At 38.9% G+C, this 27365-nt stretch overlaps 1 protein-coding gene across 4 annotated transcripts in view; it reads right to left on the bottom strand.

The window, feature by feature from the left end:
• The window catches only part of MROH2B (maestro heat like repeat family member 2B), a 73382-nt gene that overhangs the window by 42943 nt on the left and 3074 nt on the right, over positions 1 to 27365 (bottom strand). For 2 of the 4 annotated variants that reach the window (XM_024356624.3, XM_054684396.2), the window contains exons 3-19: positions 26190 to 26300; positions 24416 to 24575; positions 23561 to 23659; positions 20656 to 20810; positions 17148 to 17288; positions 16341 to 16433; positions 16182 to 16251; positions 14805 to 14918; positions 13830 to 13903; positions 11537 to 11659; positions 10042 to 10155; positions 8341 to 8497; positions 8162 to 8202; positions 7384 to 7525; positions 6781 to 6824; positions 4805 to 4912; positions 1148 to 1264 (exon numbers count right to left, since the gene is read on the bottom strand). In XM_024356624.3, the coding sequence (XP_024212392.3) occupies positions 1148 to 1264; positions 4805 to 4912; positions 6781 to 6824; positions 7384 to 7525; positions 8162 to 8202; positions 8341 to 8497; positions 10042 to 10155; positions 11537 to 11659; positions 13830 to 13903; positions 14805 to 14918; positions 16182 to 16251; positions 16341 to 16433; positions 17148 to 17288; positions 20656 to 20810; positions 23561 to 23659; positions 24416 to 24575; positions 26190 to 26300 (1863 nt within the window). The remainder of the gene's footprint in view (positions 1 to 1147; positions 1265 to 4804; positions 4913 to 6780; positions 6825 to 7383; positions 7526 to 8161; positions 8203 to 8340; positions 8498 to 10041; positions 10156 to 11536; positions 11660 to 13829; positions 13904 to 14804; positions 14919 to 16181; positions 16252 to 16340; positions 16434 to 17147; positions 17289 to 20655; positions 20811 to 23560; positions 23660 to 24415; positions 24576 to 26189; positions 26301 to 27365) is intronic. The other 2 variants (XM_054684398.2, XM_063811258.1) reach the window with 2 other exon arrangements.

The raw sequence follows: 27365 nt of genomic DNA, 5'->3' as shown, positions 1-27365 counted from the left end.
TGTGAGCCACTGTGCCCGGCCATGATTTATTTTTTAAAGTTTGTGAAACCCTCAGACTTTGAATGAGAGTCTTATATGCTTATATTTAAAATCAACTTACTTTGTTTCCTAACCTATACCAGAGCTAAGATGGAAAAAATGATATTAGAGATGGTGCCAACAGCAATAAATGATAATATCTGACAAGAAAAAGGAAATAATAGTAATATAAAAGCAGTTTCAAAAGTTCAGTAAAGTCTAGTGGTTTCTGGCCATTTAATGTGTGAGAAAGAACCCTAAATATCTCATAATTTCTGAGGAGAAAATATAACACACTATACTTTTTTTATACTGGTGGTCTTTATCAGCTTGGGAACTATTTTTTGTTGGTTTATTTGTTTGTTTTAAAAATACACATCTTCAGCGGGGTGCGGTGGCTCACACCTGTAATCCCAGCGCTTTGGAAGGCTGAGGTGGGTGGATCACCTGAGGTCAGGAGTTCGAGACCAGCCTGGCCAACATGGCGAAACCCTATCTACTAAAAATATAAAATTAGCCGGGCATGGTAGCAGACACCTGTAATCCCAGCTACTCGGGAGAATGAGGCAGGAGAATCACTTGAACCTGGGAGGCAGAGTTTGCAGTGAACCAAGATCGTGTCACTGCACTCCACCCCGGGTGACAGAGCGACACTCTGTCTCAACAACGACAACAACAACAAAATACACATCTTCTCCTTCCTCCACATTTACATATGCTCTATAGCCACAGGCTATGGTAGGAAGTAGGTAGAGCTTTGCAGAAGCACTTTAGGTTATCTTTACATTCTCTCTAGATTAGTCTAGATTAGTCTATAAGTAACTTTCAGCTTGTAAATTCAATTACTTTGATGCTCACAATCATGCTCTAAGTCAAGCCAAGGTCTGGTTAGGTAAGAATTATTGAAATTCATTTTTCAATATTTTCATAAACTTGGTTAAAAATGAAGTATTGATTTTTAAATAGAAAAGCCTAACTTTTCCGAAAAATTCTGTTAGGCTATTCTGAGTGTATTAATTGATAATTATGATTAAGTAGAACATTATTATAAAAGCTGTCAGAGGTTTTGTGGATAGGATTAGTTGTGTTGTTATCATCATAAGAGGAAATTGAGAGCAAGGGGTCCCACCTGTCTTTGATCCCCCAGTTGGTTGGGAGCAGTCAGAAACTCCTTAATCTGTGAGTTTACAAAGTCTGAATCTTGGCAGCATGCTAAGGTGGTTCCCAAGGCTTTCCAAAGGAATTTCTGGAAAACAAAAGATCAGCAACAGGATTTTAAGGGTTGGAAAGCAAGACTCTGATGAAAAGTGGAAAGAGTTAAAATAATCATCTGAAGGAAAGAAATTGGGGTGACTTAATAACCATGTACCTCAAATATTCTCTCTTCTTGAGAGTGTTTCCTTCCTCCAGGCTCTGCCCTCCATCTGTGCCCTCCTATATTCCTCTCTACCTTGTGTCCTGCCACTAAAATATACTTCACCCCCCACTGTAATTTTTTATTTTCTTGCTTGTCTCCATGCTTAGGATTTGGGTTCATTGTAGCAGAGGGTCTTATTCATTATTTCCACTGTATAGTTCCTGATTGTTAATATGTGCTCAACAAATGCTCATTGAACATGCTCAATAAAAAGAGGGTTTTTTGTTTTGTTTTGTTTTTTTAAGATGGGGTCTCGCCCTGTTTGCCCAGGCTGGAGTGCAATGGTGGGATCTTGGCTCACTGCAACCTCTGCCTCCTGGGTTCAAGAGATTTTCATGCCTCAGCCTCCTGAGTAGCTGGGATTACAGGTGTGTGCCACCATGTCTGGTTAATTTTTGTATTTTTAGTGGAGACAGGGTTTCACCATGTTGGCGAGGCTGATCTCAAACTCCTGGCCTCAAGGGATCTGCCTGCTTCAGCCTCCTGAAGTGCTGGGATTTCAGGTATGAGCCACCATGCCCAACCCATTATTTTGAAGATGGCTTTAATTTGTTTTATAAGGTTCAAATCATTCCTAGCTATATAGTAACAGATTGGCATTTATTTAGAATCCCCATATTGTCACACACAAGAGACAAAACTGGCTAATTGGTGGTCCAGGTCAAGGACTCTGCACAGCTGGCAGGACTTTTCCTAATGAGTGGTCATTACTGACAATAGGAAAATCTGTGGAGCAGGAGGAAAGGAAATTCTAATAGACACAGACCAAGTTAAATTAGTACATTCAGGAGTAATGTGCCTATCAATCTGGCTTGAAATGAGAGGGGGGCATAAAGTTAAAAAGAGGTGGAGCAGTTGCTGTTATCTCAACTCCCAGAGTGACAGTGGCCTCAATCAGAGTGAGAATCTGACCAGGTTGCATCACCCCACTTTCACTTATTCAGGCCAAAGTCCCTATAATAAGGAAATTATAGTGGAGAAAACTGTGTACAATACAGAAGTAAATACGAATTGGGGACAAAGCTGCTAAAGTCTATTTAAGCCCACCTTGGGGGAAAGACTGGAAAGAATCTGGGAAAGTCTTGTGCTGCAGGAAAAAATTGATGTCATGAAGGGAAAGTTTGACTTAGGTGTAAAATGTTAGTCTTAGTGCCTCCCAGTCCTGCTGACCTGTTGCTTCTCTGTGGATTTTGGTCCAGTTCATAGTACATCCCTGCTTTAAGGCTTCACATGGAATTCAAGAAATTAGAAGCCTAGCATTGGGAGAAAATGTGGTAGAGTGCAAAAATAGCAACTTTTCTATCCTATTTCTGTCCATGTCTCCTTACTATGGGGTGTTGCAGCTCCTTCAATCAAAAAAGGAGTCTATTTTCCCATTTATGTGAATCTGGGCTGGCTTTTTGACTTGCTTTGGCCAATAGAATGTGGCAAAAATGATAATGGGTCAGTTCTGAGCCTATACCTCAAGAGTCCTTGCATGCTTTGTTGCTATCACCCTGAGAGTTAGCTTGGGCTAGCTTGCTAGAGTATGAGAGAACAAGAAGAACAGAAATCAGCTGTGCTAGTTAAGATGCATCATAGGCAGGGTGCGATGGCTCACGCCTGTAATCCTAGCACTTTGGCAGGCTGAGGTGGGTGGATCATGAGGTCAGAAGATCGATACCATCCTGGCTAACATGGTGAAACCCCGTCTCTACTAAAAATACAAAAAAAAAAAAAAAAAAATTAGCCGGGTGTGGTGGCACGTGCCTGTAGTCCCAGCTACTCGGGAGGCTGAGGCAGGAGAATCACTTGAACCTGGGAGGCAGAGGTTGCAGTGGTCCGAGATCGTGCCACCGCACTCCAGCCTGGGTGACAGAGCAAGACTCCATCTCAAAAAAAAAAAAAAAATGCATCATGTACCAGCCAACCTCAAGTATACCTCGTGAGCCTAGTTGAGATTAGATGACTACCCAACCTGAGCCCAGCCCAAAGTGTCAAAGTATAAAATTGTGAGCTAAATAGGTGGCTGTTATTTTAAACCACTAGGGGTAGTTTGTGATGCAGCAAAAGCGAATTCGTACATTCTTACTTTACTCTTGTTCGGTGTAAGGCTTGAGAACATCTAGGCAGCTAATTACTGAAATTGCTCTGCCTACCGGTACCACCATTATTCTAGAGTAATCTTGTGGGTCTGGAAGCTGTTGAATAAATAGCATGATATGAGGTGCACAGAGCTAGTTTGTGTTATAAGAAGATGGAGCATTACTCGCCAAATTTTCCTAATGTGTGTTGGCAGGTTTGGTAAACCCATTTGGAGAATCAGTACTCTGCACCAAATTAGAGAGTCGATCGATGAGGAGAATTTTGAAAATTACATATGTGAGTTGAAGATTTTGATAATGATTACTTTGTGGAAAGAAATACTGAGTACTGGAACTGAGAAACTTAAATATTTTTCCAGGAAAATAAACTTATGAATGGTATTAGCATAATAAAGACCATGATCAAAGCTACTTTTATATGGCGCACACGCCCTATGTCAAGCACTTCACCAGGGACTTTATATACTTTATCTCATTGAACCCTCAGAATACTACAACCCTCAGAGGTGGGTATTGTTTCTATTTTATTGATGAGTATGGTGAGAATCCAGAGAGATAAAATAATTTACCTAAGGCCCCACTAGTAGTAATAAGGGGAAACTGGCTTCAAACCCCATTTGGAATGGATGGCTACAAGGTGGAAGCTTAGGTAGGGGCCATTTAGAGACAGAGGGCTAGAAGAACTGACTTTAAAAACATGGAAAGGAATAATGTTTGAAAAATACTTTATTGCTCTGATTTGTCCTGTTAACTGACACATGGCTGTGGGTCCTTTAATCATTGTTATCCACGGCCATACCTCTTTGTCACTGGAAATAAAAACCTATTTCTTTGGGCGCCCTTTCCTAGAACTGGCTTTTGAGTACTCTTTTAGCTATAAGCTTTTGTTAAATTGTAGTAGATTCTTTTTGATAGCCAGCCTCACAAGACTGGCATAATGGAAGCCAGGACAGAAGCTGACATTAAGCACTGCTGTTAGCCTTCCAGTATCTATTCTTCTTCCTCCTGTAGAAAGAACCTCTGAATATTAGTTAGGCACATATCTATCTTATCTACCTCTCAGTCTTCCTCGCAGATACCTGTGGCCATATGAGTAAATTTGGGCCAAAAGTGAGGTGCAGAGAAGGTCATATTCAACTTTCAGCTAGTGGCCTTAAAAAGAGGGAACTCTTTTTTTTTAAATGTTCCTCCCTCCCTTTGATTGTAATACAGACAAGAGGGAGCTAGAGCAGCCATTTTGGATCATAGGTAAAAGCTAAGGTTTCCCCTCAGCTGAAAAACCAACCTTCTCCGTGGAGTTATTGCTGTAACTGCCCATTTGCTGTTTGAAATCCTGAGTCAGCTGAATGGTCCAGGCCACATCACTGATCTTCCATAAGGATTCTTTGAGCAACTGTTGTAGGAAGTGGAAGTTAGATGTGAATATGACCGTTTCATGTGCTTTCTTGGCATATTTTTGGTTATTTTATCTTTTAAAAGTTTAAATATATTTTAAATAGTATTATTCCCTTTTCCATAAAATAACTAATTCCTTCGAAACTTTCCTCTTAGTTTATTCTAAAAAACATTTTCTGATATGTTCTGAATTTGCACTGAGAATAAGATACACAGAATGCGGAAAATCAACTTCCTTTTCTTCCTTTAAATAAATATTGCTAAAAGACCTAAAATATAAACTAATCCAATCTGAAACTTAAAGTTGGCATTTTTCTAGTTTCGGTAGATTTGGAAAAACTCCATTTGTTGATACTAACTTAACTGATTACATACTAAAAAAAAAAAAATACCCCAAACACGATGGAGATTTTTGGAATCAAGAATTAAATGTCTTAAAGAACAGGCACATTTTGATGTACAGGTACATTTCTGCAAACTTCAACTCTAGTAACTAAAGATTCCTGGTTTTACTGATACCTATGAGACAGGGTCACAATCAGTCCTTTGAACCTATGTCCTTCTTCTTTGAACAATACATAGAAAAGTGTTTTTTTTTCTTTTGGACAAACACATTGCAATATATATATTATCTCTCCTATATTTTTTCAACTTTAAGCTTAGAAAAGGACACAATGCCAAACAAAACCAATGAAAGGATGTGTATGCCTGTTCTTAACAGGAGCTCATTCATGGGTTCTTTAAAGAAATTAAACAGTTTCGGAAATTTAAGAGAAGAAGACATGTGCAGACAGTTTTGGAAAAAAAAGACCAGAAAATATTCAAAATTGGAAGAGGAGAAGGAACTGTTGTCAAGACTTCCCACTAGAAAAAAAAATATTTTTCTCCCTAGTAAAGACAGTTATTTTAAAATGGTAGCAGAAGGAAATCTGGTAGGAATTTTGGGAGAGGGAAGGGAACATAAAAGAACCATAAATATAGGAGGAGAGGTGGATCCTAGAATTGAGGACCAGGAGAGTAGAGCAGTCACTTTCAAATCTTATACTGGATAAGAATCACTCATGGAAACCTTTAAAACATGCCAGTTCTCAGGTACCACCCCCAGAGATTCTGAATCTGGAAGGGAGATAGGAGGCGGAGGGAGTACTGTGGAGAAATCATTGAAAATTGACTCTTCTAAGAAGCCATAGGTAATTCCTAGGTAGATGCCTTATAAACCGAAAACCTTCTATATTAAAAGCTCCCTGTCTGTGGGCTTCATCCCTCCTGCAAGTTTCTGAAGTCACATCTTTGTAAAGCCAATGTCCACTGCCTGTCTGCAATTAACTATTTCTGGGATTTGGTATCACCTGTGGCACTGTTTAGTTGTAAAGCTCCAAGAAGTTTATGGGTGAGAGAGGAAATTCGTTTTTGGAAATGGATAAAATGTGGCCCTTTGTTTTTTGGATATTAGGAAAAAGACATTAAGCCACAAATAGAAGAGGAAATACAGTTGTGTTTAGGGGCATGGAAGTGGAAATTATATTCATCTGCTTTTCATTATGTGGCTGGTAAAAGAATAAAGTTGCAAGAAGTAAAAACTTGAAAATTAGAGAAGATTTAAGAAAGACACAGGAAAAATATTGCTAAGTAAAATCTTCAAAACTGTCTGAAACTGAATCAAGTGGATTTAAGATTGTAGTTCAAATTATGGCTATTTAAAGAACATTATCCTTGAGTGATCACTTCTAACATTCTAATTCTTTTCCAAAGAAAAGAAAACGTTGTTTATTATCCTCAGGAATCTAGTTCCTTTAATTTAGGATGGGTAACTTCAGCTGATTTTATCATGCCATTATTAAAAATTATTCTAGAAGCCAGCCTTACCTGAAGCAGCATGGTTTCCCATAGAACGGTACTGATGTTCTTTCCTAGAAACAAAAATTGATGTAATAATCGCAAAAAAACAAAACCACCCCAAGACTCAAATTCTCCCCTCCAGGCCTCCAGTGATACTGGAGTTCTATTTTAAGCTTTCTTTTTGCTCATAATGCTTATTTGAGATCAAATTTACTACACTGGCAACTTTAAAGTGCTAGGTAGAGAGAAGGTCTTCAATCTATCATAAAAATCTAGGCTTTTTGCTAATTTTGATGACTACTGAAATGACCATATTTTGATATTCTAACATGATTAATAACTTTTTAGAACAATGCTAATATAGAATTTCTCTAGATACAAGAAAAAGACGAGAGCAAAAGTAAAAATTCCTGCTAAGAATGTTACCTACTAGGTCTTCTTGTAGTATGAATATTGGCAAGAAACAGAACATAAGGAGTCAAGAAGAAAAAAATAGCTATCTACCTTGCATATCAAGTTCATCATTTTTATTGCCTAAAATGAGCATTAATGGCTTTACACAGAGAAACGGTGCATTATTTCTTTATGTTCTTGCCCCCTGGGTAAAGACCTGGCCCCACTCCCTTGTACCTTCCAGAGGCTGCAGAAGCTCAGGTAAACGTGTTTTCCATAGGTCTACCAATTTTGGGTGAATTATCTCAGGCAGTATCTTCAAAAGCCCTATTGCACCAGCCCCACGTAACTCCCCTAAACTGGCAGGCATAGATATTACCTGAAGGATAGAAGAGAAAGAGCTCATCAATTTCAGGGGCGTTTAAAAGCCCCACTTATTTTTCCCTTTTTACCATTGTTCCAATTCCTTTGATTTCTGCATTGGATAATCTTTTAACAAATCATCACAGTCTATTCTTATTTATTCTAGAATGAAGCTAATACTTAGATAGCCCTTCTCCCATTTCTTTTTCCCTGAGGATGAAGGTGAAAAAAATACATGGAAAGCACCAACCAAAAATAAGTGGAAAGAATTAACACTTAGATATATCAATTAATTAAATAAAGGCATGAGGAAACAGTGCTTGAGTAAATCATCCATATGGGGCCAAAGAGAGAGATGGGAAATCCAAATAACAGATGTGGAATTTGTTTAATGGTACTTATGAATGAGATTCAATATATGCTTACTTTAAAATTATAAGTAAAGTTCAACAAGTATTTCAGAGTGGGAAGGTAATCATGTCAATAATAAATATTCATGAATGTCACTAGTATAGCAGAAAATTTATTATGCCTTTTTAGTGTTTCTTTTTGTTTGGAGTATCTATGTAATTTATATTAGCACTTATTTGGGAACTGAACTATCCTTATCAGCTTAAATTTGTTCTACTTTGATTCTTAGTAACTCACTCACCAGAAGTCTGGCCAGTAGCTGCTGTGGTGAAGGAAGTTTCACTAGAAAGAGAAAGCAATTTTCATCATCACTGCAGGGGTTAGAGATTGGGGTTGGGTTTAAGGTCAAAGCACTGTAGCCTTCCTGGAAATGGATCCCTCATAATAGAAAAGCTTTTCTGTGTTTATGAATGTACAGACCAGCTCCCGTAGAGATGACAAGTGCTGTCGACTCCTTGGCACTGTGCTTCTTCTTCTCCTCTGCCATAATCAGAATTCTGATGATACTAAACAGGGGCTCCAGAGCTTCTGTGTATTCTGCAGGTACCACAAAAGTCAGGATCCTTGGCCATAGCACCTGTGGAAAACAGGGCATGATGCAAGGATTGCTTATTCTTTTCCATTATTTCTCCCTGTTCCTCACTGCATGTTTTTCTCTGATTTAGAAGCTTTTCTCCTGTTATTATTTTGCTTTTTGGGCCAAGTCAAGATGAGATCATTAAATGAAGCCTCTGCACAGCACATTGATTTTCAGGTGTTAGCTGTAGTGAGTGTTGGTCAGTATTTCTCCATGGGGACGTTGCTGGAATGTGGGGCAGGACAATTCTTTGTTGTGAGGGACTGCTCGAGACACTAGGGGAATGCTAGCATCCCTGAGCCCCACTTACCAAGTGCCAATATTCCTCTTGTCAATGTGACAACCAAAAATCCCCCAAGTACTTCCCAAAATTCCAGGATTGGAGTGTGACTTCCCCAGTTGAGAAGCTTGGGAGAGGATAGTGAATGGGCTGCTGCCGTCCTCTGTGCTTCAGGCTCTGACCTGCCTGCTCTGGAAGTCTGAAACATTGTGGTTTCTTTAGTATGTTTTATGTCCCTTAGAAAACTCTCTTGTCCTAATGGAAACCTTGGTGTCAACTTGTACTCTTCTCTCTTCTTTGTCATCTATATTTAATCACCAGACTCAGTCCTTTTTTCATTGTAAGATGTCTCCTGCCCTTTCATGTCTCATTTCTATTGCAATGACATTGCTGTAATTCCTACAAGTTGCATCTGATCTCCTATACAGTCTCTTTGCTCTTAGTCTACTCATGTGTGAATCTACTGATTCCCTACAATTATCATTTTAAATGTTTAGCTCTTGCTTAAAATTTTCATTGGTTTATCAACCATAAGGTAAAAGTTTGGCATTCCAGGCCCTTTAGGGTTGGACCCTAGATTATTTTTTTCATCATTCACTTCTATATCAGAAGGTCTTAAACTTTAGTATGTATCAGAAATATTGGAACTTAGTTGATTGTAGACTTTTGGTCTCTATGTCCAGTTTTGCTGATTCAGTAGGTCTGGTATGTGACCTGGAAATCTGCATTTTAAGTAAATATCCCAGCTAACTCAGGAACCACATATCATCCTAGATGAAGCCTCTGATCTACCACTTAAATGGTGTGGTCAGTTGGTTGTCTTCTGGCTGTGCTATGTACTTCCGGGCACTACAGATTCCAAGGCTCTTCCCCTTGAGTTTCAGATGATCAGGTCTCCAGTGAGGCCTGAGAATGGCTGCTTTTAACACATTCCCAGGTGGAATAGGGTAAGTTTGGCATTGGTTGCTTTAAAACCACTACTTAATATTACTGTATGCATTAGAGGAAGAAGAGAAATAGTATATTAATATAATATATATAAATTGTCATGAACTGTCCAGATGTAAGATACTTTATATTAATTCAACATCTGTTTTTGAAGAACCACTATGTGTTGGACACAGCGTTGCAATATACTTCCTCTAGTCAGAGCATCAGGAAGCTGATGACAAATGGAGAACAAACTCATGTCTTTATTCTTACACAGGCTGGGCTTTAAGAAGGTGATCAAAGTAACTGTAAGTGGTGACAAAAGACCCCTTACCTGAGGCATTCCAATGACCAGTGGGTCCAGGGTTTTTAAGACCTCAAGGCTTGTTTCTCGGACAGATTCCTCTTCCTTTTCATTCTCATGAAAGTTAGTTTTCACTGGTTTCTCCTTTAAGAAAGATCAAACAGGTGACTTGTTAATGACTCCTAAGGTTGGTCCCCTCTGACTTTCCTTGGGTGTGTTCTTAGACTCTGGAGTAGAGGATGTAGTCACTCAACTTAAGGGGCTCATGGAACCTAGATATCTTGGCCTTCAACATCTAATCCCTGTTTGAAAGGGCCCCTTGGAGGAATTAGTTGGAAAACACAACGCTTGCTAAAAGAGAGAAACAGAAATTGTGAGGCTCCTTCAACTGCAGATATCCCCTCTCTTTCTCAGACCTTTGCCATTTTCTTCAGGGCAAAATTTTCAAAGCATGCTTCTTTGTGGAGTGAACTGTTATTTCAGTTGTGACTAATTTGCTAAAATCACAGAGATCATAAGCATGTATTTTTCAGCCTATTTATCAAAAGAAAGCTGACCTCAATTGTGTGATCTGAGTGTTTGTGTTTTCCCAAAATTCATATGTTGAAATCTGAACGCCCAAGGTGACGGTATTAGTAGGTGTGGTCTTTGGAAGGTGATTAGGTCATAAGAGAAAGTCCCTAGTGTTTGGAATTCATGCCCTCATGAAGGAGACCCTGGAGAGCTAGCTAGTCCCTTCCACTACGTAAGGACACAGTGAGAAAGCACCATCTGTTAGGAAGCAGGCACTCATTAGACAATCTTGGACTTCCCCGCATCTTGAACTGTGAGAAATAAATATTTTTTGTTTATAAAACATCATTTTATGCTATTTTCCTTTCTATATGGTGTTTTTAAAGGATTTTAAAAGCATGCTCCATCAGCATACAGCTTTTTCTCATTCATATAACAGATACATTTCTGTTTGTGTACAGCAAAGGGTTAGAACCCTAATAAACTTATTTATGATTTCAGAAGTGTGCTATTTTAGAAATGCACTTCATAGAACTTACTTCACTGTTCCATGGTATTTTGCTATAGCAGCCTGAATGAACTAAGACACCGTTGCAGCAAGAATTGATATCTCTATTGCTTTCTCGGAAGCAATCCAGTCTCTGTGCCCCTCTCCAGACAACCCCAATCCAAGCTTTTGGTGGCTGGGTTAACTTAGGGAAAACTGATTTAACCTATCTTGTGTTTATTATAAGTTAGAGGTGATTTTAGCAAAAAAAAAAGAAAAAAAAAAGAACTGAGAAAACTAGAGGCTGTAAAAATTATCAATAAAAGTGATAAGATTAAAATATTACTTCAAAATCAGTTATTTAATTGAATTCCAGTTATTTTTAATTTTTTTAAAATTTATTTATTTATTTTTTACTCTACTCCTGTGACAGATTAAGGACCCTAATCATTTTTTAAAAAGAAACATAGTTGAGCGAACTGTACTTTTTATAGTGCATCACTCAAAACTGTAGCCTCTGCATACCAGATTCCTGTTCAACGTTGCAAACTGGGAGAAGACATAATCAATCAATGGCCATCCTTCCCGAGCTTCAATATAGGACTTTTCACACATGGTTTGGATGAGGAGAAGAACGGAATTTCTTACCTAGGGTAAGAACAATGCAATAGCAACATTTTACTATGTTTTGCAGAAGGGAAATTTACCTTATTTTATTCTATAATCTTAAGGATAATTAAGTGGGAACAATTTTTGAAAAAGGAACATAAATTGAATAGTGTTAATACAGGTTGAATAATCCTTATCCAAAATGCTTGGGATCAGAAATGTTCAAATTTTGGATTTTTTTCAGATTTTGAAATGTTTCCATTAAACTTACTGGTTGAGCATTCCTAATCTGAAAATCCAAATTCTGAAATGCTATAATGAGCATTTTCTTTGAGCATGACCTTTGAGTGTCATGTTGGTGCTCAAAAAGTTTTGCATTTTGAAGCATTTCAGACTTCCTTTGGATTAGTGATGCTCAACCTGTATAAGTAGAGGGAGAAGAAAGTGAGTGATAGGTTATGAAAGAGTCACCAGAAATGCTCTCTTTAGCCAAAATCTTTCTCCTTGGCTCTCAAAGACATATTGTCTATCACCATAGATTATGAATTGTTGGGTAACTTTGGGCTAAAACACTGCTTCGCTTTTAAAATACTCAATGAAAGATAACAGACAACTGTTTATTCACAATTTCAAAGTCCAAACAACTATGAAAACTGGATTTTTGTTTCTTAAATTTAGTGCCAACTCATTTGGTGGCAAAACCCAAACTGAACGGTTTTAAAGCTATTTGTAATCTTATTCTATGCTGTGTGGATATGCATTAATTTTCTTGCAGAAATATTCATGGATTTCCATTATGGGTTTCTATCAGAGTAATGTTTTTCTAAAAGCTGAAAAATTGTCAATTCTGAAATATATCTGGCCCTAGAAATTAGAGGGAAGTTTTATGAACTTGCGTTATAGTATATATAATAATTTGGTTTTAATTTGTTTATTGTGTTGCTTCTCTGGAGAGTAGAAACATGAGAACCAATCCCTTAGTGAACAGGTCTTTGAAAAGAGAGCGGGAAGAAAAAACCCATTTTGAACAGGGAAGCAGTTATATGGTGGGCAAAACAATTAGCTTAAAGACTCTGAGTAGTCTACCTAGAGAAGAGGTACACTTTTTCTCTATTTTTGCCTTGGGAGTTGGCCTTCCTCAAAGATCTATGCTCTTTATGCTATCCTAAACTCTTCTCGTAATCCTTGTTTTGTCTTTTGTCAGTTACTAGGCCAGGTTTTTTTGTATAATCACTCTATTGCTTTTTATTGCAAAGCTTTTACTATTTTAAACGTAGTCACTGGCAGTCAAAGCTTCTTAAAAGAATTTATTCCTCCTAATTGGCTTCTGTCTAGCATTTTATTCCAAACAAAATGTGGTATTCTTACAAAAATATAATATTTGATAATGTTTCTTGCTTTCCCAGTATAAGTTCTATAACTTCTAACATAGAACACGTTTTTTTTAAAGAGAGAGTCTTACTCTGTTGCCCAGGCTGGAGTACAGTGGTGCAGTCTGGGCTCACTGCAACCTCCACCTCCCGGGCTCAAGTGATTCTTGTGCCTCAGCCTCATGAGTAGCTGGGATTACAGGTGTGAGCCAGCACACTTGGCTAATTTTTGTATTTTTAGTAGAGATGGGGTTTCACCATGTTGACCAGGCTGGTCTCGAAATCCTGACCTCAAATGATCCACCTACCTCGGCCTCCCAAAGTGTTGGGACTACAGGCGTGAGCCACTGCACCTTAGAACACTTTAATCAAATACAGGAATATTGAGCAATCCGCTATGTGCATGACTTGCTCTAGGTAGAGTCTGGTTGGAAAGTAGGATGTCTATGCTAAGACCAAGGTTTAGGGATTAATATTTCCTGGATGAAGATACATTATCTTTATAATTAACAAGTAATTTTTAAACTATTTGAAGTGCATTGGCATAGTGAGATACAGTCTCTTTGCTCTTATTCTACTCGTGTTAATCCACTGATTTCCTGCAATTATTTTAAACAAGCAAAAATCTGCTTTTCACTGAGACGTCCTTTAGCTGTGTGTACTTTAGGCCTCTACCTTGATGAAGTTTATCTCTTTGGAAAAGATGGAGTTCTTTTAAAAATGGAATTGACCACAGAGTTCTTTATAAAATAGTCTCATAAGTAGATCCTTAAAGAATCAAAATAATTTCATTCATTCTTAAAGCTACCATCGACAAGAGTTTCTATTAATTCTCTTACTTTTGTACTGAGATCACCCATGACGATTTTGACTGTTCTTTCTATTGAAATGATGTGATCCCTCAACCTGGGCTCTGAAAGACAGAGGGAGAAATTGAGAGGCCTGACTCAATAGAAGTACAGTATGTTCTAGGATTGATGAAAAGCTATTAGAATTATGGCACATAATTGTGAAATCTCTTGTTTTTAACAACCTATTTGTTTTTCAATGCCCTCCCATCCTCTTTGTTTCCAAATCTTTAATGATGTCCAATGCTTTCTTTGCTTCTTATTACATTTGTTTCATTTTGTTTAAAATGTTAGGTTCCATAGTGGTTTCAATATATCATTCCTGGTGGATCAGATCTAAATATTGTGAGACTGCTTCATATTCATCTGCTGATTCTTCAGTAAATCAAAGTGCTAACTGAATGTTAAAAAACTATACCATACTATGCAAAAATGAATTTTTGTATTTTAGCAAGTCTAAGATATCACCAATTTTATCATGCACCATTATTTCATATTGCACCAAAAAATAGTGGCTAATTATAATTAAAGATTCATTCAATTGTAAGATGCATTCAGTGTTATGAAAATATGTACTTTCTGGAATAAAATATGGCAATTCGTTAAATTCTGCTTTTTTGTAAACGTATCAATCTCTAGAGAATTGTGCACTCCCTCCCACCCACCCCTTGATATTGGACCATTTAATCAACCTACAAGAGCTTCTAAATTCGAACTTTAATTCTCAAAAATTCTACCCATTCTTCTCAACTGGGTGCATCCATAAATGTTACGAAAGAAGAGAAGTAACTAAAGATGCCTGTTGAAAGGAATTGTAGATTGTGGAAGATTAACAAGACAGAATTTCATTTGCACGTGATGTTATATAAGCATCCAAAAGATGTAGGATAGGATTAGAGAGTGCATAGGCTTCAGTCTGCCTCTTGGCATGAAATAAACCATGTTGGCTTCAACCCTCTTGCTTACCATCAGCATTGACAGCCAATCTTAACAAAGTCAAGATTCCCACTCGAATGGCTTCATTATTACTTCTTACTTGTTCATCAAAAAATTCCATCAGCTCTCCAGGATTGGAATGGGCTGCAGGTTCAAGAAACACTAGAGCTGTAAGAACTCATTTTCATCCTAGGTAAAATACTTGTGAATGGGAGGAGGGAAATTCACCATGAAGATTATCCAAGGCACTCTTCAGTTGGTAATTTGATTTTATTACGTCCATGCTTCTTCAGTATCACAGAATTAATTGAGCAGTTTGGTTCATAAGAGAGCTTGCTGTGCCTAGGCCACTTCTGTTCATATCTGTGAATGTGGCCTTATTTAAAAATGAGGGTCTTTGCAGATATAACGAAGTTAAGAAGGTTATTAGAGTGGGCCTGAATTTAATATGACTGGTGTCCTTACAGGAAAAGGAGAAGAGACATGGGGCACAGTGAGAACACCATGTGAAGATGGAGGAAGAGATGGCAGTGATGCTTCCTCTGCTGTGAGAGCTGCAGTTGTTGAAGCAAGGAGGGGTGAAAAAAGGCCTGGTTGGAGGACAGTGGTTTATTCTAGAAAGCATCAGGGGTAAGGTGAATTAGTTAGCTAGGCAGGGGTCGGGGAGAAGAAGAAAGTATAGAGACAAAGGGGCCAGTCAGGAGAGAAGTAGAAAGGTATGCATACACATGACAGAAAGATATGCAAGGAGGTAGAAGTGATGTAGTATTTGGGGGAGTGCAGAGGTGCAGGAGGTATTGGATTGCTGCTGTCCCTCCTCCTCAGGGACTGTATGGGAGCATAGTTTTGTATTCTGACCCCGGGATTTTGGTGCCCCCCGTGCATCCCATGTCAGGCCTTCTAATCAGGTGATATAATGTAAGGTCAAGATAAAAAAGGATAGAGTGAAGGACAGAGAGAGAGAGACGGAGTGACTGATGGTTAAAGAGGTGTAGACACTAAGAGATGACCAGGAAGAGAAAAGGGTGACTTTGGTTTGACACAGACTCAAATAATCTCAAATACCAAAAAAAAAAAAAAAACAAAAAAAACAAATTTCCTATTTTTAGGATTGTCAACTCACTCCAGTTTTCCAAGGACTTCCTTGGTTTGAGAACTGAAAATTTTATCTCCCTGGACCTATCCCAGTCGTGGGAACCCTGGCATCATTGGCCATTCTTCCCGTCCTGCTCCTCCTGGGAACTTGTGGGGAGAGGGGCAGGCACAGAAAACTGTGAGTTAAAGAAACAGTGTGTGTGTTTGTGTGTGTGAAAGTAAGTTAATGTGACAGTTTGCCTTCCTTTTACCATTGTCATCATCATCACTTGGGGACATTTTTATTAAAAGCCTTCTGGATGCTGGTCCTACCTAGAATGAGAAAACAGCTTGAAGCTTCCATTTCATTTTCCTTTACTGGAGGCTCTGGAGCTCTGCAGATCTGAATGGGGGTGGAAATCAGGTGGTAGATGTTAAACACAGAAAACCGGTTGAAATTAAAAATTGGAGTTGACAGCATGGTCTTCTTACCTGCTGGAGTAAATTGATAAAGATGGATCTTCTCAAGCTCCTTGGAAGGCCAATGTCATAAAGAACTGCTGCAGTCAGTATTTGTTTTAGGCTCTAAAGTGGAAACTCCCACAGGTTAGTTGGAGGCTGCTGGGGAAGCAGCTGCACAGGATGTGGAAGGCAAATAATTGTGTTTTGAGAGAAAAACAAGCTCCTCATCTTCCTGCAGTTACAAGTTTTCTTGAATGATTCTGGCCCCTTCCACCCTGTTCAGTGCCTCAGCAGCTTGGAATGAATGAATGAATGAATATCCCTCTTTTTTTTTTTTTTTTTTTTTTTTGAGACGGAGTCTTGTTCCGTCACCCAGGCGGGAGTGCAATGGCGCAATCTCGGTTCACTGTAACCTCCGCCTCTCGGGTTCAAGCGATTCTCCTGCCTCAGCCTCCCGAGTAGCTGGGGCTATGGGCATGCGCCACCATGCCCGGCTAATTTTTGCATTTTTAGTAGAGACGGGGTTTCATCCTATTGGCCAGTCTGGTCTCTCAAACTCCTGACCTCAAGTGATCCACCCGCCTCGGCCTCCCAAAGTGCTGAAATTACAGTTGTGAGCCACTGAGCCAGGCCCAGAATGAACGTTCTTAATCCCTTTCTGAAGTTCCCATCATCCAGCGATACAATCTTTTTCCTACCTCATATTCCTCAAGAGATATTGAAAGTCAGCTGCCCAAACAGGAGTTTAAGCTCCTTAGGGTCTTTTGAGACTTAAAAGCCTCCCGGAGGGTTGCATGCTGGTTCTCTGATTCAGTTCCTTTAGGGTATGGCTCTTACCTGAGTGACATGGAAATCAATCTCTTTGTCTTTATACTGGTTCAGGAGCCAGGGCACCTGGCCCAGGGCGTATCCACGGAAGTCTTCCCGATGCAGCAGCAAGCTCACCGTGGGCCCGTGGTCCTTAACGATGCTCAAAGTCTGTACAGGCAGCAAACAAATACCGTTTCTGAAACTTCCTTATGTTTTTCATAGGTTTTCAGAACACCAGGAGCTTTAGGTACTCCTGAAAACTTTCCTCACTGCTTTCAGCCAACAAATAATTCTTTAAATTCTTTAAAATCTTTTAAAAATATTCAGGTTAAGATCATTGCATGGGACAGAGCTATATTTGTATTTACATATGTATTTATACTGATACTCATTTCAATACTTGCCCTTCTCTCCTATTTTTTATTTTATTGTATTTTTTTGAAACAGAGTCTCGCTTTGTTGCCTAGGCTGGAGTGCAGTGGCACGATCTCAGCTCACTGCAACCTCCGCCTCCCAGATTCAAGCAATTCTCCCGCCTCAGCCTCCTGAGTAGCTGGGATTACATGCGCCCACCAGCATGCCTGGCTAATTTTTGTAATACTAGATTTTATTTTATTGTATTGTATTTTTTTGAGACAGAGCTTTTCTATTTTTTAAACCTCTCTCTAATACTCACTTTCTTTTAGTATATTAAGCAATCTAGAACTTACCTCATCTTAAAGAACCTTCAAGCTGGCAGGATGGCTCACGCCTGTAATCTCAGCACTTTGGGAGGCCGAGGCAGGCGGATCGCCTGAGGTTAGGAGATGAAGACCAGCCTGACCAACATGGTGAAATCCCCGTCTCTACTAAAAATACAAAAATTAGCTGGGCATGGTGGTGGGCGCCTGTAATCCCAGCTACTTGGGAGGCTGAAGCAGGAGAATCACTTGAACCTGGGAGGCGGAGCTTGCAGTGAGTGGAGATGGCGCCACTGCACTCCAGCCTGGGCGACAGAGTGAGACTCCGTCTCAAAAAAAAAAAAAAAAAAAAAGAATCTTCACCGATTCCACCTCACTTTGACCCCAACTATTACCCCCACCTGACTCTGTTTCTCTTTCCTGCCCTTGGAGCAAAGCGTTTCCAAGGTATGGTCTTTATTTGTTATCTCTACCTCTCACCTCCCATTCACCTCTCAATCCACTAGAATCTTGCTGCCATTCAGTGCGGAAAATCATCAACTTCCAGAGTATGAAATATAAATGTGATAAATTCTGATTATAAAAATGTAGAAATCACAAATGTTATGTTGAAGAAAACATAATACACATAGTACCCATGGATAAACACTGGTATATTTTAGTATATTTTTTATTTGACTTATTTCCTATGTTTTCCATGAATTTTAATTTCTTAAAAATTGACATCATTCTTATAGAGTTCTATATTCTGCCTTTTCTATCTGATGTTTGATAAATTTTTTGTATCAGCTACATTTTACAACAAATCATCTCAAAACTTAGTGGCTAATGGCAACTATCATTTATTTCATTAAATACTATGTATTAGCTGGGTGGTTCTTCCACCACACATTTCCAAGCAATGGACACTTGTCAAGATTTTTCTTGAGTGCTGTAACACTCAGGACTACATCTTTGCTTCTTGAAAACTTCTCCTTTCTAAGCTTCTAAGACCTCATTCTACTTGACTCTCCTGCACTCTTAGCACATTCCCTATTCTCCATCATGAGTTCTTCTCCCTTGCTTTCTCCTTAATATTGATGCCCTCCAGAACTCTGCTTTAGCCACTTTCCCACTCTATATACTCTTTAAACAACTCCATCTAAATCCACTTATTTGGTTGTCACTTATGCAATGATGATACCCAAATCTGTATGTCCAATTTTTGCTCTTCCTTTTTAACTCCAAACCTGAATATCCTCAAACCTACTAATATCTCCACTTGACTGTACCATAGGTGTTCAAATCAAAATGTCTACATCAAACCCATTTTGTACTGTCCCACATTTGTAATTCCTCCTCGTTTAAATTGATGATCCCAAGATCACCTGAGTCAGAAACCTAGGAAACCATCCCAGGTTCCTCCATCCTAATAAGCATCCAATTGATGCCAAGTCCTGGTCATTCTATTCTTCAGCATCTGACTCCTCTGATCAGTTCCACGAACACTATGTTAATTGATCTCTTTACCACTTATGAGCTGGAATATTTCTATAGCCTCCTAGCAGGTAGTTTTATCTTAGTCCACCCCATACCCCTCTATTGTTAATGTTGATATTAGAATGATTTTTCTACTGCAGTACTCAAATCCTTGCTTAAAACCTTTCAAGGGTTTCTTGTTTATTAAAAAAAAGTCCAAACTTGTATGTAGCAGCTAAGGCTTTTCATTATGTGACTAAGGCCATCTTTCTGGTTTCATTTCTTTCTGCCTTATATCTTTTTTTCTCTCTTCCCTTCTCCATCTCCCATCACACTCACTCAGCTGTTCATGCTTCCCCATTTTCAACCTCTGCCTCAGTAGGTTTTAGTCCCTCTGTAGGGAATGCATCTTCGCTGTGGTGAGCAGCTTCATGGGCTGCAAGGATCAATTCCAATGTCGCAGCTCACCAGGGCAGTTAAGTGCTTCCCTCTCTGTGCACCCTTGTCACTTTGTGTACCTTCTGTTCACTTGCCTGGCCCTTCCTGCAGGGAGCAAGGAAAGTAGTCGTTAAACAGATGCATTGAATTTGTTTTCCAGGTGTCTTGAAGAAAAAACTTCCCTACAGGATATTTTTAAAGTTCCATGTTGCTAACGATTTAACTACCTCAGGATGTTAAAAAATAAATGCTTTAATAGTTTAAAGTGTTGAAAAGAAACTAAACTAGAGAAAGCTGCTAAGTGTTAAACCTTTTATAATAAAGCAATGAAGAGACCTAAATAGGATACCATTTAGCCTGCTTAGAAAAACTATAGCAATTAAGCAAGATAAAGGGAATATACTTTTAAAGCAAGATACATGTGAATGCACTTTGTAATTTATTCTTTATAAGGACAAGGCACTGCAGTATTTTGAAGCAGCCAAGAATATTCTTTAGATGTTATTTTATTTAATCATGATATTCATAGACACAAGAAGCACCTGTGGACTGCTATTTTTTCCTAATTAGTGACTCAGCTCATATATGAGTTTTAATATATAAAATGTGAAATATCTAACTTTCTGGGATTTTTACTCATTTTATCTTATTGATTGTTCTTTCCACATACTGAAATGTCAATTTCATGAGTGTGGGATTTTGGTTTATTTAATTCCTGCTACAACCTCGGCATCTGGAATAGTGTCTGGCATGTCATGGGGATTCAATAAACATTAACTGAAATAATAAATAAATAGGGATTTGAAATAGGTGGGAAAAAAGAAAAAATTGATAAATCTCATAAAATACAACCAATGGCTTCCAAAAATACTGAACCTAATTATCATGTCACAAAGAGAAGAGAAATTTCAACCAGCATATAGGGACATCCAGCTTGAGGCATCCTGAGGCCCACTCACCTGCATGGGTGAGGCCAAAGGGGCCCACTTCTCCATTATATACCGGAACAGCATGAAGATCTTGTCAGACAGTCGGTTGGCATCCAGTCTGGGGTAGGGAAAATCTCTCCAGTGGTTGACATATTTGTAAATGGCTTTGCTGAATTTCTCAAGGGCTGCATTTAAAACACACAACCACAGACTGAGAAAAATATAAGGATGGGGCAGACGATAAAATAATTTGAGAAGAGAGTGCTGATGATTAGTAAATATGTAATGGTTTTTAGATGATCTTACGACTGCATCAAATACACATATAGAAAGTGCTCAGCCACAAAAGTGAAATGCAAATTAAAAGCATAATGAGCCACTACTATCCAGGATGTCTAAAATTTAAGATAGTCAATGCCAAGTATTAACAAGACTAAGGTGCAGCTGGTATTCTCACTGCTGGTAGAAGGGCGAATTGGTTCAAGCACTTTGCAGAACTCTTTGGCACTATCTAGCAAAGTTGAATATGCATTCCATTTGACCCAACTATTCCAGTCTTATGTATATAGCCATTAGACGTGTGTAAATATGAGCACTAAAAGTTTGTACAAGAATGCGTTCATATTAGCTTTTTGTTTTGGTAATAGCCCCAAACAGAATAGAGCATAAACAGCTGCTAATAGGTAGAATTCTATTACATTCTATAGACATATAATAGAATACAGAAATAAAAATGGGCGATAACTCCACAGAACAACATGGATGAATCTTACAAACAGGCAAAGCTAATGGTGTTTGAAGTTAGGATTGTGGTTACCCTTTGAAGGTAACATGAGGGGGCTTCTGGGCTCTGACAATCTCCCACTTCTTGACCTAAGTGGTGGCCACATGGGCAACTTCACTTTGAAATAACTCTTCAACATGGACACTTCTGATTTGCATGATTTTCTGTGTCTGTGTCTATGTTTTACTTCAATAAAATTAAAAAGAAATCTTAGGACTGCCAAAATACCATTTGGGCCACGAATCCATATATATTTGCATGAAATGCATAAAATAATAATAATATTTTCTTCAGCCCTTGTGTGCCACTTATTTTCCTAGATGATAAAGAAAATTAATTAGTCCATTCTTCAGGGACTCCTCACATTCACAAAATACCCTGGAAAGGACCCTGAGCATGTTATAGCTGTAGAGCCGGCCATTTATTGGCTCATTCACAGTCTCTCCAAACTCCTTATAATTTCTTTAAGAATCTCTTACTATACTTTATAATAGTTTATTTCTTGGTGTATGTGTGTGTGGCTATGTGTGTGTGTATGTGTGTACGTGTGTGTATGTTTCTAACTGACCTGTAAGCAACCTGAAGTAAGGGATGATGTCTTGCTGGTTCATGGTATGTGAAGCAGCCAGCACAATGTCTGCTAATTTGCTGATTGATCAAATGACTAGGTATGGATGAATGGCTGGATGGCTGAATGGCTGGATGGATAGATAGCTATTACATTTGATACCTTTTCTTTAGTGGTAGTCAGGCAAAAAGGTGATTTAAGACCAAAGGGCACTTAGATAATTTTATAACACAGAGAATTCCCTTAGTAATGTTCATGAGGATTTCTAGTTTTATTTAATTTTACATTCTTGGTTGTTAATATTAAAGGTAGAAATGCTGTTAGAGGCTCCAAAGTTTATTTGCAGGAACACAGTGTTAGCTATGATAATGAGTAGGAATAGTAAAAAGTATTGAAAGTGGGTTAGTGTAGTATAGCTGCACAGGTCCTTGAGTCAGACTGTCATAGTTGACAGTCTTGGCTCTGCCATGTACTGGCTGTGTGACCTAAGGCAAGCTGTTTGAAACTTTCTAAGTCCAATGTTCTCACTCTTAAAATGGTGGAAAAAATGCTACCCATCTCATGTGGTTGCTGTGAGAGTTAAATGAAATAGTAATCTTAAAATACCCAGGGCAGTGTCCCCGCACATAGCAAGTTCTCAATATATATCAGATAAAAATATTACTTTGATGACAGAACAAGAAGAAATGGGAAAAATGGAATGGAAGAGCCTTTGTTTCTAGGTAAAGAAGACATTCCTGACAGCGTGGGCTTTTAAATTACAAAATAGTAGTGTTAGGTTATGTTGGAAGTGGAAGGGAACATAGCAATCACTTATTCTGATGTTTTTAGAGTTGAAACTGGGACTGAGAGAAGGGCAGGGTCACCTGGTGGCTCAGTGGCTGAGCAGAGACAAGAGACCAGGTCTCCAGTCTCATCCAAGAAACTTCCCTGTACACTGCAAACACTGCTTCCTAGGAATTCCAGGGCATGTTCTTCTCTGTAGGCTCTTGATTTCTGTGACATATTTCAGTTTGGGGTAGAGGAGTTTGTGACCACAGTTTGCTTGCCTATTTTTCTTGATTTTATGATTGCTTGTAGTTTGATTACTTTGTTTAGTTATCATTATTACAATATTACATTATAATCAGATGCCAAAATTTAACCTATGCTAAGAGCTGGTAAGTGCTGACAATCATTGCCAAGAAAGTGTCGTCCAATTAGAGATGGAGGTCAGTCGAAATGGAAGTTGTACAGGGCAGTGAAGAGTGTAGACTGGGTGTTCCCACAGACCTGGGTTTGAATCCCACCTCTATATCTCATTGACTGTGTCACCATTTTGGGAAAATTCTTTACTTTCCTTGAACCTCAGTTTTTCCTCTATACAATGGGCAAATAGTACTTATCTTGCAGAATTTCTGTGATGATTGAAAGAGATAACTCCCTGCTGAGGACTTTCCATGTAGTAGGCACTCAATAAGTGGCAGCTATTATTATTCAAAAGGACAAGATTGGAGTTAAAGGGAAAACAAGACTTTTGCTTAATTTGTAAGACAGTTCACAGCCTGGTTTTTAAGCAAAAAAGAAATCATCGGGATACCCACCAATACAGAAAGTCCCCTTCATCCTTTCATCCTCGGCCAGCCTGAGCATGGTTTGCATGGTGAGCAGGGTCATCATCATGAAAGGAATACTCTGGGACACTGGAGGGAGGGGAAGAAAGGAGACAAGTGTTATTTATCTTCTCAAATTTGGGGTTCTGTGACTCCAAATCAACAAGAAGCATTTCAGGGCTGCACGGAGGAGGCAGATGAGGTGTAGTAGAAAGATGTTTCTATAATTCCGCCATCTCTACCCCACCTTAATACCAGGCTGTAGTTAGATAATCAAGGAAGGGCTGGTTGAAAATAAGGTTCTAGCTTATTTTGTTGTACCTCTTGTTAAGTGGCAGTCGCTTATTTGGAAGGCAGCTATGCTCACCACTATACCACCAGTGCTGCCAGCAATTGCTTAGTTGGATAATTAATTTATTAATGTCAATCTCTCCCGCCAGATCTTTCCTGTATCCCCAAAGTATATGTAAACATATGTAACAGGTGATTCCTAAATATCTGTTAAATAAAGTAGTGTAGAAATAAATGGTAGGATCCTTATTTCACGTAAGTGTTCAGTGGTTTATAGAATACACCTTACAGAAAATGTGCTTCTGCAAATGCAAAGCTGGATGAAGGGGAAGGTGAGGATGGGAGAGTGGCCAAATTCAGAGCAGTCTGGACTAGTGGCTGGGCAGCAGAATCATCCATGCTCATTTTAAACAGCTGCCCACATCCCTCTGTCAATATTTCTTGGTACAGAAGAAGGCAGAGATGCTATCTCTTCTACCGTTTGCTCCCATTTAGCTTTTAGACAATTAGGAGTTGTCATTTCCCAGGGAAAATTGGAGAATATTCCCGCTATACCATAGCTGGTTGCCAATTCAGCCAGGGCAAGCACAACGAATTCATTTGGTAGCTCTAAGATCCTGAAGTTACTTTGTACTTCATACATCACAGAGTTGAAATCATGTGCAGCAAGAGACACCAAAACCTCACCAGCTAGCATTCTGATTTCTCTGAGCATCTGAGGAGGAAAAGAAAAATAACAATAACAACTAGAAAAGGGGCAGAGTGAGTCTATGGAGGGGAACTAGTCAGCATAATATTTATATATGCATTTATTTATTTTTAAAATTATAGATTCAGGGGGTACACGTGCAGGTTGGTCACATGGTTCAACTGTGTAATGGTGAGATTTGGGCTTCTAGTGAACCCTCACCATTCCTCCCACCTTCTGTTCTTTTGGAGTCTGCGAAAACGTCTACTGACCCCCAAATCTGCAAGAACACTATTAAAACCAGTTTTTAAAAGTGCAATCAAGTTACCTCTGCTTTCCCAGCAACTGACACCTACCAAGAATCTTTCACCATGGTTTTCTAGCAGCCTGTTCTCTACTATACAGCCACACTATTTATAAGCTCCTCTAGCGTTGGGACGAAGGGAGAACAGGCTGTTACAAAACCATAGTGAGAAACTCTTGGTAGGTGTTAGTAGCTGGGAAAGCAGAGGTAATTAGAGTGCATTTAAAACGCTGGTTTTAATAGAGTTCTAGTAAACTTGGAGGTCAGTAGCTGTTTTCTTGCTGGTTGATCTGGTACCATGAACACAAGACTTACATTTTATGTTTAAGTGATGCAAATTACTGTGGTTGAAAGACTGAAAGCAAAAGTGAAAGGAAATGGGCTAGGAATTGAGAACTTTGGTTTTGATGTTAATCTGGCCTAATTATGTCCAGTATTGGTGGTATTGGGAAAGATTTCTGATTTTGGTGATGGTGAGCTAGGTAAATTTGATCAAATCCCCTCCTGAGGAAAATACAAAAGACCCAGATAAGATATTAAAAATATATACTCATAAAACCATCAGCAAACTCACAATATAGGTTGGAATGAATTACTGAGTTGAGGCCTGAAAAAGATTATTGATCTAGAGAGATAAGCCCTACATTTGAGACTGTTTTGTTGCATTTTGAAGCAATAGTCAGAGTTCAGGGCCAACCAGTGGTGAGACTCTGGTCATTCCACCTCTTGTCTTTTGGGATAAGACACCAAAGGGCTGTGTTCAAATGAAAAGTTAAATTGGTACTCTCATGAATGACAGTCGAATTCTAAGTTATAGAAGTGACCCAGAAATCTCAAACCCTGAAAGCAATCATAAATTGTTAGTGCCCTTGGCAGGAACAAGTAATACTTCTTTCTGGAAGAAATAACATCATCCTAGGATTCAAATTACTTCTACAAATTATTATTTTTTTGCTATGTTGTCTATCAGACAATCTAAGATAGTAGGTACATAAAGAAATAAGTCATATAGAAGCCAAGAAAATTGGTTTCTAGTTATGTTACTAGTTGTCAATAGACAGCTGTGTTACTTTGAAAAAAACATATCTCTAATGGTGAACTTCCTCATCTAAAAGGAGGTTGGATAAAATCACCTTTAAAATCATTCTTATCTTTGCCTCAGTTTCCTCATCTGTGAAGGAGTAAATATCAGGCATTATAACGATATCCAAGTTACCACAAAGAACAAATACAAGTGATTTGTGGTCCTGGCAACAGTGTAGAAGAGCTTACTGATGTCCACATGGGTGCAGTTGGGTCACATAAAGACCCTTTTCACCATCATGAACCAAACTTACATTGTTGTCTCTCATATCCTTAGAAGCATAATAAATCAATCGTTGGACAATTGCATCATCCAAGATGTCAGTATTCTGAATAACAGAAGTGAGATGACTGTAAATGTCTTCCTGTGAATATACAAAGGCATACACAGAAATTTGGCTTGCAAAAATAAAGGAATCAAATGAAATCCTAATGAATAACACCATTAAAGTAAGCAATATATCTTTACTACACAATGGATTTCATATTATATGTCTTAATTGAGGCTTTCTTTTTTTTTCTATTTTTTAAGATGGAGTTTTGCTCTTTTTGGCCAGGCTGGAGTGCAATGGCATGATCTCAGCTCACTGCAACCTCTGCCTCCTGGGTTCAACTGATTCTCCTGCCTCAGCCTCCCGAGTAGCCAGGATTACAGGTGTGTGCCACCATGCCCGAATAATTTTTGTATTTTTAGTAGAGACGGGGTTTTTGCCATGTTGGCTACGCTGGTCTCGAACTCCTGACCTCAGGTGATCCACTTGCCTCGGCCTCCCAAAGTGCTGGGATTACAGGCATGAGCCACCGTGCCTGGCTTTAATTGAGGCTTTCTGAACATAACATGCATCTTTAGGAGTCAAAGGCTACAGAGCAAAGTCAACTCTAAAAACTATTTTAACTTGGCTATATTTCTATGGCAAGATCTAATTGACGACCAGGAGAGGCTACCTGCCATTCCATGTCTTTTGAAAATCACTGTTGTGGGACACTCAGGGGAATGGAAATGCCTGTCAGCTTAATTGCTGCCCTTACTATCAGGGAGTGATATGGTACTAGGGAACACACTGTAACTCCCCAAGAGGCTGCTAGGCTATGAAACTGGATCCTAAGGGACATTTACAGGCCCTTGTTTCATTCATGCCTCTGCAGACAGAAAGTTGTGGACATTTTAGACAGGGCCTCCAGTTGTGTGGCTTGACTCGATGCCCTGTGTGAGGAATTGTAAATCTTTTAGGTGGCTATGTGTCCTTTGGATGATGAAAGAGAGACTGGTGTACTGAAATCTCCAACAGCTTCAACATGCACCTCCAGCCACTCCACCCATGCTTAAGTTGTTAAATAGCATCCTTTGCATTACTCCTCAGGGCTGGTCCTTGGGAAGTTTGAGAATAATGCATAATTTTTCTTTGCTTTCTTCCCTGTATTTTCTGGGC

Source organism: Pan troglodytes, chromosome 4, assembly GCF_028858775.2.
Source record: "Pan troglodytes isolate AG18354 chromosome 4, NHGRI_mPanTro3-v2.0_pri, whole genome shotgun sequence".
Classification (NCBI taxonomy): domain Eukaryota; kingdom Metazoa; phylum Chordata; class Mammalia; order Primates; family Hominidae; genus Pan; species Pan troglodytes.
The sequence above is the reverse complement of the archived record's forward strand: the minus strand, read 5'-3'. Positions and strand labels throughout refer to the sequence as shown.